The following is a 19305-nucleotide window of genomic DNA, read 5'->3' as shown; positions in this document are numbered from 1 at the left end:
GGCTCCGATATGTTCCAACTCCCACCACCTACGTTCTATTGATCTTCCTTTTCCCAGGACGCTTCTTGTCGATGCATCAGACCAGAACATTCTCATGACATCGAGTCGGCTGGATTTATCCAAGGTACAATGCACAAGGCTGTTATCGCATACCATCTATATAATGACATACTCATGATTGTTACAGCGGAATCTGCTAAACCTTCGCTTCTCCCAGTCACCGCTCCACCATGAAGCCCGTCGCTTTCTTGCGAAATTCATGGAAGAAGAGGGAGAGAACTACATCTTCTCCTAGCTCAAGTGAGGAGTTGTCGACCACTAACGCTCGCAATTCCTCGCCACCCAAATCGTCCTTCTCTACCTTTCCACGTTCATTGATGAAGAAAAGGTCCCAAAGTACTATATCACCGCCCAGCACGCCCCCCTCGACCACCGAGCCTTAATCTCGACACTGCCTCAGATCCTAGCCCATCCAATTCCACTCCTAAAATACGCCCTTCCCGTCCCCTCATCTCTGCGTTCTCGTCATCAGCGGCCTTATGAACGAAATTCAGATGAGACTGATCACCAAGTACTAGAGGCGCATAAGCGCCTTCCCCAGCTTGATGGGGTATGGAAAGGATTTTTACAGGACATCGATGAAGACCCTCTTCTGCTTGAGGTTGGGTCCAAGGGTGCAGGGTCGCACGAGAAGAAATCCGCCCAACCTACACCTTCGGCGGTGCGGCGCAATGGCGTGATGCCCCCCACAGCGAAATCCAGGTCTACACGAATAATACCCGACGCTGTTCTCGACCCTTCCACTCATTCTCTTCGTAATCGTTATCATATTACTGGATCCACATCTCATCTACCTTACGTCAAGGAATCCTTGTCGCGTAGTTCCTCCGAGGCCAATATTCGCCGTCCAAGTAAATTGATCGATGTGAACGAGACAGAACCATTCCTTTCCTTATTTCCCTCACCGCCACCTCTCCGGATCCGAAAGAAAAATCTTAAGCCTCTTGTCCTGCTACCTACGCCTACCATTATTCCCTTACCCCCTTCCCCGGCCTACTCGACCGACACCACTCCTACCGGGACACCCAGGTTAAGTACACCCCCAATTTCACCGCGTACTCCAGCATTCCAACACAACTCGGACATAAATGAGCGGACTCGGGCTTATGCTCCTATGCCCTATAATATTCAAAGTGCTCCCACCTCTCCGATGGCCCGGTCATTCCCAAGTCCCCCTACTTCTCCAAGTATGCGCTCATTTCAAAGCCCGCCTACTTCTCCACTGGCTCGGTCCTTTCAAACCCACCCACCTGGCATCCCAATCGATCGAAGTGCTCTTACGGAGCAATCACAGCTGCCCTCGCATCGCATAACCAGTAGCGAATCCATACATCCTTCAAGAGCAATCGGGCGGTCCAAATTTCCATTAGCAACTACACCACGTAAGACTGGTGGACGATCATCCTCATATAGCGCGCGCTCGGTTAGTCGCATGTACGTTGACCTTTGAATTGCATCGCTGACATTCAGAATAGGCAGGCTCCCCCGGAGAAACGGTGGTTCAGTGGGGATATGCTGTCTAGATCTTTTGTAGTGATCTGACATCGGGATCAAGTCCTGTGTTCGTTTTTTTCTGTAAGATAGCTCCACTGGATGGAAGGACCCTAGACATTGAATTAATTGTATTTTTATTGTACATAGCATTTCAGACTCCTAGACAATCCTGTCATGTACACATAGGCAATAATGTTGTAGTTAGCGTTCCTTCTTGGTTTCAGAATCTTTAATGGGAGGTTTCAAGGCTGTAGATCTGATATCGTCTCGTAAGGAAGCGAAGATATAAGCGACAAGAACGATGTTGGCAGCAGCAACAGCTGTGATTGCCGCCCATGTTGAGTTACCTGAAAAAAGATAGAACAGTAAATTTTCCTTGAAGATACTCTAAATGGGCATGATGTACCTTGCCATACATATTTCAGCGAGAGAAAGTATGATGATATCGGAAGGATGCCGAGGGACAGACTGAAGAGAACAAGTTGCGCAAGTGTGCTCCTACCAATATGCCCTGTAAATTTAAACTCCTAGCAAACCCTGGGTCAACCTCACCTTGAAGCCGTCTTGGCATTTACGTTGGCAATCGCTGCTTGCTCCATGTCGGTGTGAAGCTCTGGTGTGGAGCAAAGAACTTGTTGACAGTTTGAGGAGACAAGTGTCAGTCGGCCCGAGACCGCACTCGAAGTATGCACGTGACTTACACGTGTTGCGTGTCCAGTCGAGACTCGAGGACGCACACAGACAATTGTTCTTCAATCATTTCTTCGTATTCGGCCTCTTGCCCAACACATGGTCCCAGCTACAGAATCCAAAGATGACAGCGCAGAAGCTGGTGCATCTCCGTGGCTGGCATTTGCAAGCCCTCCGAGTGGGACGTGCTTCATATTCTCGACTGCGCTGAAGTTGCTCTTATTCCCAGCCTAGTACGTGAGATGTTTCGGCGCCTGAGCCTTGGTAACGCCCACGAAACAGTCGTTCGACGGACTTTGAAGTCCACAGAAACTGGCTGGCCATCACTCATTCTCTCCCGATCTCCCAATGGTATTATGATGTGCGTATTCGGAGACGTTTTCTGCAGTCGACATGAATAACATTTACACGTGCTAGACAACATCAGAATGGAGTGAGTACATGGAAACTATGCCAATCATACATCATTTTCAATTATTTTTTACGTCTAGCACTGGATTATCCTCCGTTCTTTGCTTATTTTGAGAAACTACTTTCCATACCGGCCTCTTTCATAGATCCAAAAATCGTCGACTTGAATAACTTAAATTATGATTCTTGGTCTGTTATTGCATACCAGCGCTTCACGGTGCTAGCTACAGAACTTGTTCTTGGAGCAGCTCTATTAAGGTAGCGTGACCAATTGTCTTGAAATCGCTTCTCACGTCGTTACACCTTAGATTCGTACGAGATGCTGTCGACCCAAGGATGCAGAGGATCATATCTGCTTCCCTGTTTCTTCATCCCGGATTCCTTATAGTCGATCATATGCATTTTCAATACAACGGATTTATGTTTGGCATCTTGCTTTGGTCTATTCTTATGGCCCGCAACGTTCGTTTCTCGCTCTTCTCTTGTGCATCTTTATATTAAGATTCTGCGCGGCCGCACAGGGAAACAGACTTGCTAGCGGTATTCTTTTCGCTGTCCTTCTAAACTTCAAGCACATCTACATGTATCTTGCAGTACGGGCGCCATCCATCTCTAGTTTCCGTACTCTTAGGCTGATACCTTTCAGCCAGCATATTTCGTCTATCTTCTTGGATCGTATTGTTTTTCTTCATCGGGGGAAATCCAAATCAAGAACTTCCTTTCACTGGCCAATTCGGTCATTGCGGTATTTTTGGTGTCTCTGGGTCCCTTCCTTGTCATGGGACAATTGCCACAGCTTCTTAGTCGTTTATTTCCATTCACTCGTGGACTCAATCATGCATATTGGGCTCCAAATGTATGGGCGCTTGTGACATTTGCTGATCGTGTTCTCCTTCGATGTGATATTTCCTGCGCTACGTATGCTACCTTTGGCTAATTCAGCTCTATTAGATGCACGAAGGGTCGGTGCCGACATGGTTATCAATGAACCTGGTGTCATATCGGCGTCACGGGGACTAGTTGGAGACACCGTTTTTGCTGTTTTACCCAATGTTCAGCCTATCCATACGTTCACGCTGACGCTTGCCTTTCAATCGGTTCGTATTCTCTCACCATCACCGTCACCTCCGGGTTGACCGATAATGACGCAGATAGTGTTGTTGAAACTCTGGTCTAATCCAACGTATAAATCCTTCTTGACCGCGCTGACGCTTTGTGGATACGCATCTTATTTGTTTGGTTGGCATGTTCACGAGAAAGCGGTATTATTGGTCCTCGTTCCTCTCAGGTTAGTACTGGATACAATACCCAGCGACAAGTACTGACATTGGTGCAGCTTACTTGCTGCGGAAAGGCAAGCATATTTTCGGACATTCATGATTGCCAGCGTATCAGGGATCTTTTCTCTCTTTCCTCTTTTGTTTACTCCGGCTGGTGGGTACACTAGGACTTATCCCTTCGTGTTCTGACTTCTTGCTTCTAGAGTCCCTGATCGAAGTGATATATTCTGCGCTATGGCTCCTTTTCGTGTACCAACCATTATCACGTCGCGTTTATGAGTGAGCTTCGTTTGCTGAGATAGGTTCCCGACTGACATGTTGCCCCTAAGGTTGCCGAAATCACTGTTCTTTGTGATCCTTGATATTCTCGAGAAGTTATATCTCGCGGGATTCTTTCTGCTCCAGCTATTTGTTACCTTCTACCCAATGATCACGGCATATACGCAGGATTGTGGACCTTCGTCTGACATACCTTGTGACGACTCGTCCTTGGCGAGAATGGAATTTTTGCCGCTTATGACTACTAGCGTATATTGCGCTGTGGGATTGGTCTGGGGTTTCTTGCGCTTGGTATACATATATTTGCACGAGGAGTCAACCTATCAGAGCCAGCTTAGTAAAATTTAATACAGTTGTATGCATTTGTGGCAAGATGACAATGGCACCGGCATTATCATATGTTAAACGAAGAGGCAGCCAAGACTAGAACCGTGTAAACAGAACGGTACCGAAGAGACGAAGATACCGCAGTTTCCGGGTTAGATGTTGGATATGACATTTGACCAAGAGGAAGGAGCCGGATGTTGATAGAAGCTGTGAATGAAAAAAAAAATATGCGTTCGGATTAGCGTAGCGGGACAACGGACCGAGATAGACCGACACTTCCACGTGGCTTCCAAAACTTTTCTTTCTTTCAAGTTTCCTAAACACTTCAACGACGGTTTTCATCATGGTAAGTGCCAACAATTGCAATTCTCGGTTCCTACTCATCGTTTCATTAGCTTCGTCGTCAAATTCGAGAACGACGCTCATATGTTTATGCAAAGTCGCTAGAAGCGCAGGAGCGGCAAACGTACGAACGCAAACAGCAGCTCAAGGACGCCCTGAATAATGGACAGTTACTGCTGACGGAGCTGAAAAAGGATGCAAAAAAGCTGGGAAAGGAGCTTGAATTCGACGAGGCTCAGACAGGTGCGTGCGAGATGGCTGTATGCATAGCTGTCACTGAATATCTTTAGATCCAACTACACATATCGATAATGAGTATTCCCGTGCCGGTATCTCAGACCCGAAAATTGTCATTACGACTTCCCGGGACCCGTCATCAAAGCTCCTCCAGTTTTCCAAAGTTTGTACATATGCCCTGTCTTTGTCTGTAGGCGATAACGTTCATGCCGAAAACTAGGAAATGCGACTGGTATTCCCGAACTCTCACCGAATCAATCGCGGAAACTACGTTGTCAAGGAATTGGCCGATGCTTGTCGCGCAAATGATGTTACAGACCTAATAGTTTTACACGAGCATCGTGGTAAACCAGGTGAATATTACCGACGGCGAAGTTCGACGCTGCCGCTAACATGTGCTCCTAGATGCCATGATTGTATCCCATTTCCCTCATGGACCCACTGTCTACTTCACATTGAGCAACGTCGCTCTTCGACATGATATAGCCACATATCAAAACTCTACCGTCTCTGAACAATATCCGCATCTCATCTTCGAAAACTTCTCATCCAAACTCGGAGAACGTGTACGAGATGTTCTAAAATATTTGTTCCCAGTCCCTAAGGAGGATAGTAAACGTGTGATGACATTTGCCAATGAAGACGACTTCATATCATTCCGGTGAGAGCTCATTGCCGTATATTTTGTGGGCATTCTGTTTGACCAGAAGCCAGGCACCATGTATTTGTAAAAATACCCCGACAGGTACAGCTGGCGGAAGTTGGACCTCGCTTTGAGATGAAGCGTATGTACCATCAGGTACCTTCTGCTGGAACCTTGTCTCTTGCTAATAATTTGGAATAGCGTACGAGATCCGCCAAGGCACAATTGAACAGGCGGAGGCCGAACGAGAATGGGTTTTGGCACATTACTCACGGACGGCCAAGAAACGGAGTATGCTGTCTGATTCAAGTTCAAGGCCAGGTCCCAGCAAGAAGTCAAAACGATGATATGTCACGTCTTGACCACAAGTGCTTTATTCATCGGGGGTGATAGCAGGGCATCGGAAATACCTTTAGGCGATGAGCATTGAACATCATCAGGTTCACAAGTCCATCGGGGTACCTTTGGAGGATTGATATCACAGTGTATTGGAGCATCTGTATTGTTACTGTATGTGCAGTGCCCTGAATTACCCTGAATTGATCGATGACGATATTCCTGTTCGCCCAACCCCAAGTGAGCAGTCTTTCCCAATTCCACATTGTCGGTGTGGAAGTCAATCCACTGTCAAACTCTTGTCCAGCTTGGCAAAGCCCTCAAAGAATGAGGTAAACAGGTCAATGGCATTCTGGACGTCATGAGACCCCGCAGTCTCCCTGATGGAGTGCATGGATAACATAGCGAGGCCAATGTCGACAGTACGCATGCCAATGGTGGACAGATGTGGTCCTACTGTAGATCCGCAAGACCTAAGTGATAGTAAAATTAGGCGCATATTGCTATATCTAATGTCGAAGCACTGACATATCATTCCTGACTTCATATTCTTGAACCTTACCGCCTTTCTTCTCGATAAGCTGCTTAACGACGAACGAACTCACTGCATCCGAGGTGTAGCGTTGTTTGGCATTCGTCTTGATAACGACACCTCCGTTGATAGAAGGGGTATGATTTTCTTCATGCTTCGAAATAAAATTGGGATGTAGAGCATGACCCATGTCACAAGAAATCAAGAATGACTTGGCGATAGAGTAAGCTAGCGCTCCTGGTGTGGGGGAGAGCCGACTGAGGAGGGAGGGTATGAGGTTGGACTCAGCACCAGACATTGAGACACTGCCTATCTCTTCATGATTGAACAGGGCGATGCAGTTTACGTTGCCATCAAGATCTGGTATATTCTGAACAGAGGCGCTCTCACACATGGCGTCTACTGCGCAAAATCTAGAGGAGATTGACGCTTAACACGGTCACGGCAGTCTGATGATAATGCACTTACGAGGAGAATAGATTATCCAGACGGGGACTGAAAACGAATTCGTTGTCCAGGCCTCCTAACACTGATGGTTGTGTGTCGTACAATGACCTATCAACATTCAGAAGGAAGAAGACATCGAAGACGGTTACAACATACAATTCAAAGTCATGGATCTCTTCCGGGGCGACAGACAGCTCTCCGGCAATGACGGACAGTAGTTCTGAATGATGGTTGGTCTGAATGCTTGAAGCCTTGCTCTCGGTGTGTGGCGTGTCCGTAGAGTCCTTGGATTTATTCAACTTGTTTGCGATAAGGCCGAGAATAGGAACGAATTCTGTTTCCTGGTTGAACTTGAAACTGTCGTTCACATTCCGGTCCACTAATATCTCTGTCAAGAACAATTTACGGGCTCGATTTAACGCTACTCACGGTGAATAGCAAGGGTTGGGATTCGGAGAAGAGGCCTGTCGATCTTGACCAATCGTGAGTTGAAGTTTCCAGTAGAGTCAGCCACGACAACGCGTCCAGCCAAAGAAAGATCACGATCTAGCCACGAGTGCCATATTCCTCCGCCGTACGTCTCGACGCCTACTTGCAGGAACCCGGCCTTGGCTTTCTTTGAGACTGGCCTGACCTGATTATGAACGTGAGCGACGTGGCAAAGCCACGGTGAGGATACATACTCGCAGATTGGGACTATCGACGTGTGTCGCAATGATACTGAGGCCGGATCCGTATTTCCATTGTGGAGGGAGAGTAAACGCGACAAGAGCTGCCTGGTTCCTATTTGATCTTCAGCCCAAGATACTGAAACAAGTATGCCATGCCATACCGAACAAAGTAGTACTTTCCGCCAGCCTTTATTTCCTTGTCCCAGTTGTCCAACTCTCGAAGCTACAGTATGAATTCAGAACCAGATATTTGACCGATACCAAGAGTATACCTTTCGGAAACCAGCGCTCTCCAGGCGAACTGCAGCGTTGTGGACAGCATGGAAGGGCGTGGGCGATGCGTTCAAGAAGGCAAGCAAGCGGGTCGCAGCCTCCGGACTGGAAGGGTACATCATCATTCTAGACTGTTGAGGTCACCGGCAACAGTGACGAGGAAGGGTCGATCGGGTCACGTGGTATTGAAAATCTTCAAATTTTTGGTCTGTCCTTTCCTTCCACCCTCAGATGGTGCAGAGTTATCTTCGTCATGGGCCTACACAGGCAAGCTCTTATTGAAACATACGAGAAACTTACTGAGCTGGAATTAGGCTTTTGGTCTGATATGCAGTGCTTCGTCAAACTCTGTCTACGATGGCAAATTCGCCTATGTCCCAGCCCTTGAAGATGTGCTGGTATGGGATGTGAAAAAGGGACAAATGGCAGGTTACAGTTTAATTATGCTCTTCTTTATATTCTCAACATCCTACAGATTGCAATGTGGCACGAAACAGGACATCGAGCAGAAGTTACTTGTATTATTCGCTCCCCCCGAAAAGAAACTTTTGCAGTCGGGTATGCTGATGGTTCTATTCGTTTGTGGGATGCAGGCAGTGGCTCTGTTATGTCTACTTTCAATGGCCACAAGAAGTCGGTCACGGCTCTTGCTTTCGACGAAGAAGGAACTCGTTTGGCATCGGGATCGCAGGATACCGACCTCATCGTTTGGGATGTCGTCGCCGAGGCTGGTCTTTTCCGGTATGTATCTATTCTTGTGCATCTTGGAATATTCAACGTAGTTTGTCTAGTCTTCGCGGACATCGGGATCAAATAACTGCGATTCGCTTCCTCAAAGCAGCTGACAATTTGCCATCTACGTCGAATGCTTCGTTCTCTGGTTTTCTTCTCACTATCTCAAAGGACACATTTTTGAAGTTTTGGGATCTGTCAACACAACACTGTGTCCAAACAGTGATTGCCCATCGTTCAGACGTCTGGTCCATGGACTTGAATGTAAATCAGAACTTGATTTTTACTGGAAGCGGTGAAGGGGAGCTCAAGGCATGGAAAATCGATCATGACGCCTTATTGGAGGGACTGACGGAGACCGAATCTGGAGAGGTATGATTCCCACCTCGTCTAATCGTCTTTGCATTTTATCAAACCGCATGTAGGTTTCAAAAATGATCACGCCTCTGTCTAGCCTCCCACTTTCTTCTAATCATCGCGTCTCCGGCATTGCTTTCCACCCTTCAAAACCCTACCTTGCTGTCCAGTCTCATGACCGCACAGTCGAGATTTTCCGGATACGGACAGAGGAGGAAGTACTGAAGAAACAAGCTCGAAGAAGGAAAAGGGCCAAGGAGAAGAAAGAGAAGCTAGGAAAGGAGGGGAAGGATGATTTAAATGAAGGCACGGAAGAAAAAGATGTCGCGCTGGTTGATTTATTCACGCCTCACGTTGTTGTGCGAGCTAGTGGTAAAATAAGGTCGTTTGACTTTGGCGGAGAAGGTACTGCAGGTAAAGGTGTCCAGGTCTGCCCTCAGTTTCTATAATTTGCGATTCGTCTGGTTCTGATCCACTGTATAGATATTGCTGGCCCTATCTTCAAACGCCATAGAGGTGTATAATATTCCACCGCCTGTGAAGTCGAAAGAAGGTCCTGAAGAAGCTATCCGGCTGTTCTCGGTAGACCTACCTGGCCATAGGACAGATATACGTTCATTGTCCTTGAGTTCAGATGACCAGCTATTAGCCTCAACTTCGAATGGTACGTACCAACAGTATTTCAATATACATATCAGTGATGGTTCCGAAGGCTCGTTGAAAATATGGAACATGAAAACAAACTCGTGCATACGTACCATGGATTGTGGTCACTCAATTTGTAGCACTTTTCTTCCTGGCGATCGCCATGTAAGTCACACTTCGTCGCCGCTAGTTATGTCTGATCTCGTCGCAGGTTATCGTCGGAACCAAAAATGGCGAAATTCTGGTATATGATCTTGCCTCGTCTTCTCTCATCGAGACTATAAATGCACACTCTGGCACTGTTTGGTCTTTGCATGTACGTGCTGATGGAAACGCAGTAGTCAGTGGAAGTGCAGATAAGGATGTGAAATTCTGGGATATCGAGGAGAAACCCAGGGAAGACCAAGTTGGTTCCCCCGCCAGTTCTCGGATAATATTATTACTGATCTGGAAATTTTCAGACTAGGGCTCTGACTCTGACCCATATAAGGACACTGAAGATGACTGATGATGTTTTGTCCGTGCGGTACAGTCCCAATGGAAAACTTCTCGCAGTGTCGCTACTGGACTCGACAGTCAAAGTGTTCTATCAAGATTCCCTCAAATTTTTCCTCTCTTTGTATGGTCATAAGGTTCGCAATCTCGGTCTACCGCCATTCAATCCCCTGAAGGACAAACTAGCTTCCAGTCTTGTCCATGGATATTTCACACGACTCCAAAATTATTGTAACCTGTTCTGCCGACAAGAACGTGAAGATCTGGGGGCTTGATTTCGGGGATTGCCACAAGTCGATTTTTGCCCACGATGAAAGTGTCATGCAAGTGGCTTTTGAGCATCAGTCACATTATTTCTGGACCGTTGGGAAAGACAGCATGCTGAAATATTGGGATGGTGATAAGGTGCGCAGTGGTTTGTTCGCCGTGTTCAATCTGCCGACCAGGATGCCGTGTAGTTTGAAAACATCCAGAAGCTTGAGGGGCACCACCGAGAAGTGTGGGCGCTTGCCTTAAGCCACCATGGAAACTTCGTGGTGACCGGTTCACATGACAAGTCGATTCGTGTATGGGAGAAACTTGACGAGCCAGTAGGTGCTTTCTAACGTGTCTCGCAACTCCGGCCCCGCTGATAATGGTTACCAGCTCTTTCTAGAAGAGGAGCGAGAAAAGGAACTCGAGAATATGTACGAAAATGGGATAGCTGATTCCCTGAATCGTGACTCCGGGAACGATGGAATACCTAACCAAACCGAAGCAACAGCGGTCACTAAACAAACTGCAGAGACACTTATGGATGGAGAGCGTATCATGGAGGCTCTTATGCTTGCCGATGAAGAGCGAAGAATTTTCCAAGAACACGAGGATGCGATGGCTCGCCTATCGAACGACGATGCCATGAGGTTGCAGCCACCTCCTCGTAACCCCATTCTAGCTGCATATGATCTCGGGCCCGAGGCTTATGTCCTCCGGGTCGTGGAAAAGGTCCAGAGTACGTCACTACACGATGCTTTGCTGGTCCTGCCGTTTGGTAAAGTGGTCTCCTTGATGAATTACCTTAACATATGGGCGCAAAAGGTTAGTATGCGTGTTGACATCATCCGTCGGCTGCTTTATGATGTTTGTTTGTTTGTTTCTAGGAGTGGAACATTGTTCTTGTGTCTCGTATATTGTTTTTCTTACTCCGAACCCACCACCACCAGATTGTAGCCAACCGCATCATGCGGACGTGCGCTCATTCCTCTACGAAAACATTTACGCGATGCTCTTCGACGACAGAAAGATACTATCTCGTACAATTTGGCGGCATTACAGTACATGCGCCGAAGGAATGATCATGACCGGAGTGTACAATTCTACGAAGAAGAAGGTATGGACGAAGAGAGTGTCCGCACCAGAATCGCAGAAGGAAGAAAACGCAAACGCGTTGCGATCAAGGCATGACAATCCTTGTACATGTATCGTAAGTAGTATTTGTGGAGGATACATTGCTTTCTAGTAAATACATATCATATGTTTACAATCCCAATGGTTTACTATACAAAATGTGCCGTAGTGTCCATCATGTAGCGAAAGGCGGAGCGAAGGAACTTCATCTGGCCTGGGGTCCCCATAGCTCTTCGTTCCACACTTCCGGTTCTGAGGCAAGCCTGAGCTGAACTGTAAGAAGGCCTACATTAATGTCCGCGAGCGCTGAGAATGCAGATTTTGTCAGGTCAACATGTTTAGATCCCGGAGCGCAACCGGCGCAAGTATCCACGACTCGACAGAAGATACATTTTTGAGGACCGTTGCAAACTAAAAGGGAGTGATGAGAGAAGGAACCAAGAAACAGCAATGCAGCTTACGTTCAAGGAAGTCAAAACATTTTGGACGGCCCTCCCATCCTATTTCTGTGATAGCGCTGACAAAGGACTGGTCCTAAATGAACTGATAAACGCCACAAGTAACAACATAAAGATAGTCAAAGGTACCGTTGGTGTCCAGACTGGTTGCGGCCAACAGCTAGGGTTCAAAAGGTCTTCGCCGGTATACCTGTCATCTATGTATTGAGTAGGAGTTATGTCGTAAAAATTGGGCGCTTTACCAGGTGATGATGACCTGAACGGTGTTCACGATCTTCTTTATCGCGCCTCCAATGACACTACTTGCTGAAAATGCCTTGGAAAAGTCGTACTTGCCTGGCTTTGCCTTTAGCTTTTTGCTCCCATGCAGCTTCTTGTGTCCCTTTAGCTTCTTGTCCGCCTCCTTGGACCTTTTTACTAGTCCACTGTCTATTTCTTCGTCACTACCAGACCTCGTAGAAAGGTTAGAAGCGTTATAAGTCATCCATCCGTCTTGATGATGGAAATGGTATGAATCGCCCAGCGAATGTGCAGTTGTATAAATGGAAGGTGAAGGATCGCGTTGCGGTAATGGTATAGAAAGTGTCTGAGCTGAGCACGCCAGGGCCAGAACGACCATAAACTTGGTGTATAGAGAGAAAGATGCGACCATGACAAAGGCGAGACCCGATATTGAAGTTGGTGGTCGACGATGAACAGAAAGAACTTCAAGAAAGGGACGGAATTGTCTCGGAGAAAGCACGATCACGTGTTTATTTGCAGTGTGCTTGAAGCCCAAGCCCATCGGTGCCGCGACTGTGCCGATGACCGGCCCGACGGTAAAAATAGACGTCTGTTTCAGCCGCTAATACGGCATTTTCTCACTCAGCAGTGAATCACCCATCACCACTCCTCCCCGCTTCTGCCCCGACAGCGTCATGCCTGTCGACAACTCTAGACGAACGACCCGCAAGCACTCTACTTACGACGACGATATTGACGCCAGACGCGCCCGGGGAGAGGTGCATCGAATTCTCACCTTTTTTTAGTTTTCTTATCGTTATGATTCATTAGATATCCTGTGCTGAATGTAGAAGATTGAAGGTCTGACAACGCTCTCAGTCAAAGGATCATCGTTGATCGTGTACGTACGTGCAGCTCAAATGCGACAAAAAACTGCCATGTAGCTCGTGCAGTGCGTCTTTGCTCTGTATTCATCGTACTGGTGTATAACTTTCTCATAGTTCGCCGAGGCTGTCCATCCATCTGCCCTAATGGAAGCCTATCCACGGGCCAGGGGACCAGGTGCCTGATTTTCAATATTGTGGGGTTGTGGGTCTAAACTTCAAAATCAGATTCGTGCTTGCGGATACAACCCAACTACATAACAAAATATCAGAAATGGGCCAACGTATACGGCAACTGGAAGATGCCCTGGCCATATTCCAAGCCGGCGTATCCAACGAGTGTCATGCACTATTACGGGAAGATCTTTTGGCGATTAAGTTCGGCCCGGAGAATGGTAAAGCACCTGAGAAGCGCTCCTCCGACCTATCCGTCGATGCTATCGATGCTCTGGGTACTCTCACAATAGGCGACCATGGCGAAGCTAAGTACTTCGGTCGCTCAGCTGGCTCGGAGGTGAGATTGCATATATCGCTGTGCTTTCCTTACACTAACTTTCTCATAGACGTTGTTTTTGGTATAGTGCCTTTCAACCTTTGAGATTGTCATTCATGGTTAGCCTATAGGCTGGTGCTGATATGGAGATGACTTCCGTTGAAGACGACTATCCGCCCATTCCTTTGGAGGTTGCTCGACTTTCAAACTCTTTCCCGTTTACTGCTGACGGTGGTGTCAATTGGGACAAGGCTCTGGATACTCTCATCGATCATTTGCCGGAAAGACCACGAGCTTGGGCCCTGTGTGAAACGTACCTCGAGCATGCTTCTTGGTCTTTTCGACCGTTACAACGTGACGAAATAGTTGACGACATACTAACACCAGCATACAAGTGTGCAAAGGAACGTAAGAATGGCGCCGTGTCAGCTGCTCAAACAATATCATCACATAAACTCGCTGTTCTTTTCATACTTTTCGCTATTGGATCCCTGGTTGACTTGACATTGGAGCCGTGTACGTCGTCTACACCTCAAAAGTATGCATTGATCTCACTGAACATAGATAATTACGAATCCGAACACTACTATCATCTGAGCCGCGCTGCCCTGTCTTTACGCTCACTCTTCGATTCTCCAGAGATTGCCACAGTACAGGCTGTTGTCCTCATAGCATCTTTTCATGGTATGGGAGGCAAGCGATACACAATGGACAGCACGGTAAGACAGACGTCAAATTGATTATGGTGAGACCTTAACCAGGTCTCTATCAGTGGAACATCATGTCTCTGGGCGCAAAACTGGCTCAAAGTGTGCGTTCCAGGGCTACATCTCTTATCATTTTGGCTCATTTTTTGTCTGGGTTGCAGTTAGGATTACGTAGGTATTGCCGACCTCGTTGCTTCAACGAGTTCTCAAGCGAAGATTACAGATCGGGACAGTGCCCGATGGAAAATGGACGCTAAGACAGTGCAACGTCGCAGGTCTCTATTCTATGAAATATTTTGCGCAGATTTATTCCATGTGCGTCTACCATTACGTCACGTAAATTTATAGGCTCTGACTCGTCATGGAACAGAGCATTGCCCTCGGCCGGCCTCCCTCCATTCGTTTATCGTATGTTGACTGTGAATACCCGACAGATGACGAGGCATCCTTGGATGAAAATGGCCAAGTCAAAGTTGGATGTAAGATTCCATATGACTGTCTTAAAACCCCTTTCTCATAGGACCAACGTCCAGATTATCAGTGGAAATATGAATTCTGCAAGGAGATATTCTCGGATATTCTCGAGCTGACCCTTACCGCGGAGGCGCCAAGCTACCAAACTATTCTTGATTTAGATCGCAAAGTACGAGAGAAGGTCTTACCACCACATCTCAACGTTTTCATGAATCCAGAGGATGAAAACTGTTCTCCTTCTGCATTCATGCACGGTTGTTTGTTGGGGCAATACCGCACTGTCAGTGCGTTATCATTTTTTCCCAGACATATCAATTGGTCGGATTACTGACTGGATGCATTCAAAGCTCTTTTGTACATTCACCGCAGCTTTTTCGCTCAGGCGATGCTTGATCACCCCATCAACCCTCTTCGGAGTCCCTATGCACCTTCGTTCCTAGCTGCGTATCGATGTGCCTCTGGTGTAATCAAGTCTAGTCTGAACTATTACGATCGTTTCCCGGAATTGTGTTGTAGGTGGTGGGGTGTCTGGACTCATCGTGAGTCTCGTCATTTATGTCTTCTTCAGACGGCCTAACATGCGCATAGTGTTTTCAGCAGCGGTATGTTCTGATCTCAAGTCCACTTGTCCTCGTTGACTCTGTCTAGATAATAGTTGGCTCTATAGTAACACGTTCTCCTTCCTCTAGCATGGCAGCCAACGCCTTCATTGAATTGGGTCTTGCCTGTGATCTATTCGAGAAGGGTTCCCACCATTCGCGTCGGGCGAGAAGCGGTATTGTGCGTGTCCGATCCCCATATATAATTAACCTTTATTGACCAGACATCCTAGGGTATCTTATACTCACTCAAAAACAAGGCATTCCAGATATACTCTCAGTTCCGTTCTGGAAATCCCCCGCCACCTAGTGCTCCAGTAGGCTCAGATTACGGAGACGACGAGTTAGCTTTGTTTGGCGGGCAAACGCGAATACTCTTTAGCAAAATTATGTCTTCGAGGGGAGTGAACAGGAAGACGCCTTCATCTTCATCTTCACCTTCCATCAGCTCTCCAAATCCTCCATCTGTCAATCCTACAAAAGCAATGTCTGCTTCTCGCGAAGCTCATCAAAACGACAGTCAGGCGCCAAGTCCATCTAATAGCGTGCCAGATGTGCATCCATCTTTAGTCGAGTATCTATCCCTTCTACCTCCTTCACAGCATCCACGTCTGTCTCCGCCGCGGGAACCCCTCGCTTCACAAACTTCTGTAGAACAAGCAAAGACTCAAGTAACCTCTTCTATGGCTTTTCCCTCTGGATTCACACAGTCGCTTACTACCTCGGATAAACAGTCTGGACAGTCCTCACCGTCGTCCATATATCCGGTGTACAGTGTCCCGCCTCAGATGAACGAATCGACACCGTCGTCATTTTATCATGAACTCGATTCCTCTTTTTTGGCATCCGACCTGTATTCTTTGAATAGTGCAAGGGACGCTATGATCGACGACGCTACCGTGAAGCTGGTGGATCTTGGGATGATGATGTCAGGAGATTCAGGAATAGATGAGCAGTGGAAGTCTTTTATGCGGGATTCAGGACTGTTGGAGCAAGACCCAAGCGGGAGCCTCTAGTAGTACTCCGTCGAATATATATTATTATAGCATTACATTACTGGTATCTAATCGAAACAGCCTGTACAGTGACCATTACCGGCAGAAGTCGAGTCCGAAGAACATCCGAAGGTCGAGTCATGTCAGATTGCGCAACTTTTGCATACAATAAATGAATGTAAATTTGTCACAGATTCAGCCCCTTCTTCTCGACCCATTTCTATCATGAGCACCAAATTTACTGGCACTGTTCTCGTTCACGGTGATGAAACTGTACATCCAACCGGTGGGGGCGAAGTCGCTCCGTCCATCTCTGTTTCATCAAGTCAGTGATCAGTGATCCCCTTCTTCTTTGCTCGACAAGTGATCCGCGTATATAGCATTCAAGGCGAGCTCTCCGGAAGAAAGACTCGACAATGTGGACTTCAAGAACCCAGAGCGACACGTATATTCTCGGTACACCCAAGATGTTAGCACTCGCGCCGAGCACATTTTGAGTAAAATCAACGTATGTTCAATAAGACAGGACGGAATACAGGCCACACTGAAGCTGATGTTCTTGGAAAGGGTGGACATGCCCTTACATACGCGTCTGGGCTGTCGGCTGCGTATGCTGTACGATTTCCCAGAACTCAATTTTCATAACTTCTCATCTCGCACTTCAAGGCGCTCGTTTTCTTCAAGCCCAAGCGTGTTGCAATGAACGGAAGCTACTTTGGATGCCATGCTACTATAGAGGTGTACAGCAAAAGCCGAGACACAAACTTGGAGATGATTGACCTTGACGATGAGTTCCAGCCCGGCGACCTGTGCTGGTTGGAGACACCATTAAACCCAACAGGAGAATCAAGGTACTCAGCGCTCTTCTATTCCTAGGTTTACCGTTAACCGTCGCTTCTGTTTCTAGGGACATTGCTTATTATGCTGACAAGGTTCCGTGGTTCTCACTATGCCCTCGGCCGTCCTTACCTATGATATAATAGGTACACAAGGCGGGAGGAAAACTACTGGTAGATTCCACCTTTGCGCCGCCACCTCTCCAGTACCCATTCAAATGGGGTGCAGACTGGTACGCGCTATTATGTTTCCACAACAGGAAGCTTGTTTTTCATTCTTTCGATAAGTATCCTTCATTCAGGTATATTATGTGATAACGGCGATGCTGTAAAGTCTTACGCAAGTTGCTAGCGACCAAATACTTGGGCGGTCATTCTGATCTACTCGGTGGCGTGCTTGTTGTAAAAACACTGGACGAATGGACGACTGTTAGCCCCGTCTCGCTCTTTTACGACAGCGTCTAATTTGACCTGCTATGTATAGCTGCAACATGATAGGACGTACCTCGGAAATGTACTAGGATCCCTTGAAGCCTGGTTACTTCTCCGTTCTCTACGCACTCTGCATCTTCGAGTTCCGCGTCAATCCGAGACGGCGACCGTTTTAGCAAAGTGGCTACAGTCAGCGGAGCGAACACCCGAAGGCCAGACATTCGACGGCGTTCCAGGTGGGCTCGTCACCAAGGTTTGGCATTCGTCCTTGCAGACCAAGGATGCAAGAGGGTTCGAACCTAAACATCAGATGGAAGGCGGATGGAACGGCACATTTGCTATCCAGGTATCGCCTATCTTTCTCTTCCTCTAGACGGTCTCTTAACACAAGTCACTTAGCTGGCAACTCCCGAGCAGGCTATCCAGCTCCCACATACCGTAAAATATTTCGTTGTCAGTGATATCATCTCTTGAACTATCTTGGAAACGATTTGACTCGAGTTATGCAGGCTGCGACAAGTCTTGGCGGCGTAGAATCACTCATTGAATACAGGGCTCGAGCGGATGTTAGAGAAGATCCAAGGCTAATCAGGATTAGCATCGGGGTCGAAGATGTTGAAGTGTGTCCTTCTTTTGTAGCAGTCGTCACAATTTACTGACAGTGTATTGCAGGATCTCAAGGATGGCCTGCGAATTGGTCTACAAAAGGTAGCATCTATTAAGAGTAAATTGTAGCTGCACCTTTGTACCTCAGAGGACGCCTGAAATATAGACGTATTTTCTGCAATGGCATTAACAGAAAGCTGGATCCACCTTGACGTAGTCCACATGGAGGGAGCCGTGGTCCGGGACCGACGATTGATAGGTCTTCTAAATTACTTGCCAATCTTTCACGCGCCATGCTTGGTTGCCGTTTTCATTCTCTCTCTCTTTCCCCCATCTTCTGACTCGGGCCCACGCTCTTTATCATGTTTTCCTCCAAAAGACTCTATTTACGAGGTTAGCTCCTCATTTATTCAATCTGCTGCAGCAGGATCCATCTCATTTCTACTGCACCAGACCTTCCGGAGACTGCCTCAGAGGACGAAATCGAGGCGGTAAGTGTTCTTAAAACTCACTGTCAATAAGATAGCTCACCATTGTTCGGCGGTGGCAGTTCCTGGCACCATACGGCAAAATAACTGAAGTGAAGCTCGTGTCGGGACACTGTGAGCGGAGTTGTCGTATGCTTGACGTTTCATGCTCATGAGTGGCGGACAGCCTACGGTTTTGTCGAATTTGAATCTCTAGACGTGTGTTCTTCATTTCTTTATCTAACGCGTTTTGACACCATTTTAGGACGCTAGAACCGTACTGGAGACGTTCAAAGAAAAGGATTTTTTGTGTAAACGTGAGCTTTGACGCGTCTTAAAATGGCTGAGCGTTCACCAGCACATCATAACAGGCATTACCATTGAGTTTGCACACCCGTTGCGAAAGGATGTAGCAGCCCTCGCCGATACCAGCAATCTCGCCAGGAACGAACGCGTTCCAAGGTGAGCGTGCTTCACTCAGTTTCGCTTGTCTAA

General features: G+C 47.2%; 9 protein-coding genes across 9 annotated transcripts; 6 read left to right on the top strand and 3 right to left on the bottom strand.

The window, feature by feature from the left end:
* Window positions 1-230: 230 nt before the first annotated feature.
* EV420DRAFT_1686256 (uncharacterized protein) lies at window positions 231-1828 on the top strand (the record flags this gene model as incomplete). Its single annotated transcript, XM_060479283.1, has 3 exons — window positions 231-396; window positions 468-1483; window positions 1536-1828. 3 exons carry the CDS (start codon window positions 231-233, stop codon window positions 1581-1583), a joined length of 1230 nt encoding a protein of 409 aa, XP_060338600.1. The 3' UTR covers window positions 1584-1828.
* EV420DRAFT_1635574 (uncharacterized protein) lies at window positions 1756-2153 on the bottom strand (the record flags this gene model as incomplete). The annotated part of the gene is made up of 3 exons (XM_060476467.1): window positions 1756-1901; window positions 1961-2052; window positions 2107-2153. 3 exons carry the CDS (start codon window positions 2151-2153, stop codon window positions 1756-1758), a joined length of 285 nt encoding a protein of 94 aa, XP_060338599.1.
* A 131-nt stretch (window positions 2154-2284) lies between these two features.
* On the top strand, window positions 2285-4758 carry EV420DRAFT_1503849 (glycosyltransferase family 57 protein). Its single transcript, XM_060471205.1, has 12 exons — window positions 2285-2477; window positions 2527-2605; window positions 2662-2677; window positions 2736-2913; window positions 2964-3117; window positions 3177-3248; window positions 3302-3554; window positions 3607-3752; window positions 3807-3943; window positions 3992-4089; window positions 4139-4214; window positions 4265-4758. Exons 1-12 carry the CDS (start codon window positions 2344-2346, stop codon window positions 4560-4562), a joined length of 1641 nt encoding a protein of 546 aa, XP_060338598.1. The 5' UTR covers window positions 2285-2343; the 3' UTR covers window positions 4563-4758.
* Window positions 4759-6259, top strand: EV420DRAFT_1503845 (anticodon-binding protein). The gene is made up of 7 exons (XM_060471204.1): window positions 4759-4887; window positions 4937-5126; window positions 5174-5283; window positions 5341-5473; window positions 5526-5781; window positions 5835-5905; window positions 5965-6259. Exons 1-7 carry the CDS (start codon window positions 4885-4887, stop codon window positions 6108-6110), a joined length of 909 nt encoding a protein of 302 aa, XP_060338597.1. The 5' UTR covers window positions 4759-4884; the 3' UTR covers window positions 6111-6259.
* EV420DRAFT_1503838 (peptidase M18) lies at window positions 6260-8194 on the bottom strand. Its single transcript, XM_060471203.1, has 8 exons — window positions 8022-8194; window positions 7911-7972; window positions 7762-7861; window positions 7508-7712; window positions 7235-7457; window positions 7100-7186; window positions 6628-7044; window positions 6260-6572 (listed from the first exon to the last, which is right to left on the bottom strand). Exons 1-8 carry the CDS (start codon window positions 8145-8147, stop codon window positions 6380-6382), a joined length of 1413 nt encoding a protein of 470 aa, XP_060338596.1. The 5' UTR covers window positions 8148-8194; the 3' UTR covers window positions 6260-6379.
* Window positions 8195-8240: 46 nt separating this feature from the next.
* Window positions 8241-11694, top strand: EV420DRAFT_1758485 (WD40-repeat-containing domain protein; the record flags this gene model as incomplete). The annotated part of the gene is made up of 14 exons (XM_060480548.1): window positions 8241-8289; window positions 8337-8447; window positions 8498-8763; window positions 8814-9126; window positions 9180-9539; window positions 9595-9775; window positions 9824-9921; window positions 9968-10162; window positions 10218-10388; window positions 10438-10656; window positions 10710-10841; window positions 10897-11328; window positions 11391-11408; window positions 11461-11694. The coding sequence occupies exons 1-14, from the start codon at window positions 8254-8256 to the stop codon at window positions 11692-11694; spliced, it is 2766 nt and encodes a 921-aa protein (XP_060338595.1). The 5' UTR covers window positions 8241-8253.
* Window positions 11695-11842: 148 nt separating this feature from the next.
* EV420DRAFT_1474010 (Non-catalytic module family EXPN protein) lies at window positions 11843-12747 on the bottom strand (the record flags this gene model as incomplete). The annotated part of the gene is made up of 4 exons (XM_060469185.1): window positions 11843-12048; window positions 12099-12171; window positions 12225-12285; window positions 12338-12747. The coding sequence occupies 4 exons, from the start codon at window positions 12745-12747 to the stop codon at window positions 11843-11845; spliced, it is 750 nt and encodes a 249-aa protein (XP_060338594.1).
* A 215-nt stretch (window positions 12748-12962) lies between these two features.
* EV420DRAFT_1758484 (fungal-specific transcription factor domain-containing protein) lies at window positions 12963-16571 on the top strand. Its single transcript, XM_060480547.1, has 17 exons — window positions 12963-13096; window positions 13149-13178; window positions 13233-13269; window positions 13319-13379; window positions 13430-13715; window positions 13765-13776; window positions 13826-14210; window positions 14259-14413; window positions 14467-14505; window positions 14563-14572; window positions 14625-14716; window positions 14772-14880; window positions 14935-15159; window positions 15223-15414; window positions 15464-15477; window positions 15524-15655; window positions 15708-16571. Exons 1-17 carry the CDS (start codon window positions 13013-13015, stop codon window positions 16488-16490), a joined length of 2646 nt encoding a protein of 881 aa, XP_060338593.1. The 5' UTR covers window positions 12963-13012; the 3' UTR covers window positions 16491-16571.
* An 80-nt stretch (window positions 16572-16651) lies between these two features.
* Window positions 16652-18567, top strand: EV420DRAFT_1626192 (Cys/Met metabolism PLP-dependent enzyme-domain-containing protein). The gene is made up of 12 exons (XM_060475999.1): window positions 16652-16794; window positions 16850-16977; window positions 17037-17084; window positions 17136-17320; window positions 17377-17401; window positions 17453-17538; window positions 17594-17607; window positions 17658-17734; window positions 17790-18083; window positions 18137-18190; window positions 18247-18357; window positions 18410-18567. The coding sequence occupies exons 1-12, from the start codon at window positions 16695-16697 to the stop codon at window positions 18470-18472; spliced, it is 1185 nt and encodes a 394-aa protein (XP_060338592.1). The 5' UTR covers window positions 16652-16694; the 3' UTR covers window positions 18473-18567.
* The last annotated feature ends 738 nt before the right edge of the window (window positions 18568-19305 follow it).

This window comes from Desarmillaria tabescens, assembly GCF_030435595.1.
Source record: "Desarmillaria tabescens strain CCBAS 213 chromosome Unknown EV420scaffold_2, whole genome shotgun sequence".
Taxonomy (NCBI): Eukaryota; Fungi; Basidiomycota; class Agaricomycetes; order Agaricales; family Physalacriaceae; genus Desarmillaria; species Desarmillaria tabescens.
Note: the sequence above shows the minus strand (reverse complement) of the source record. Positions and strands in the feature narration are given on the sequence as shown.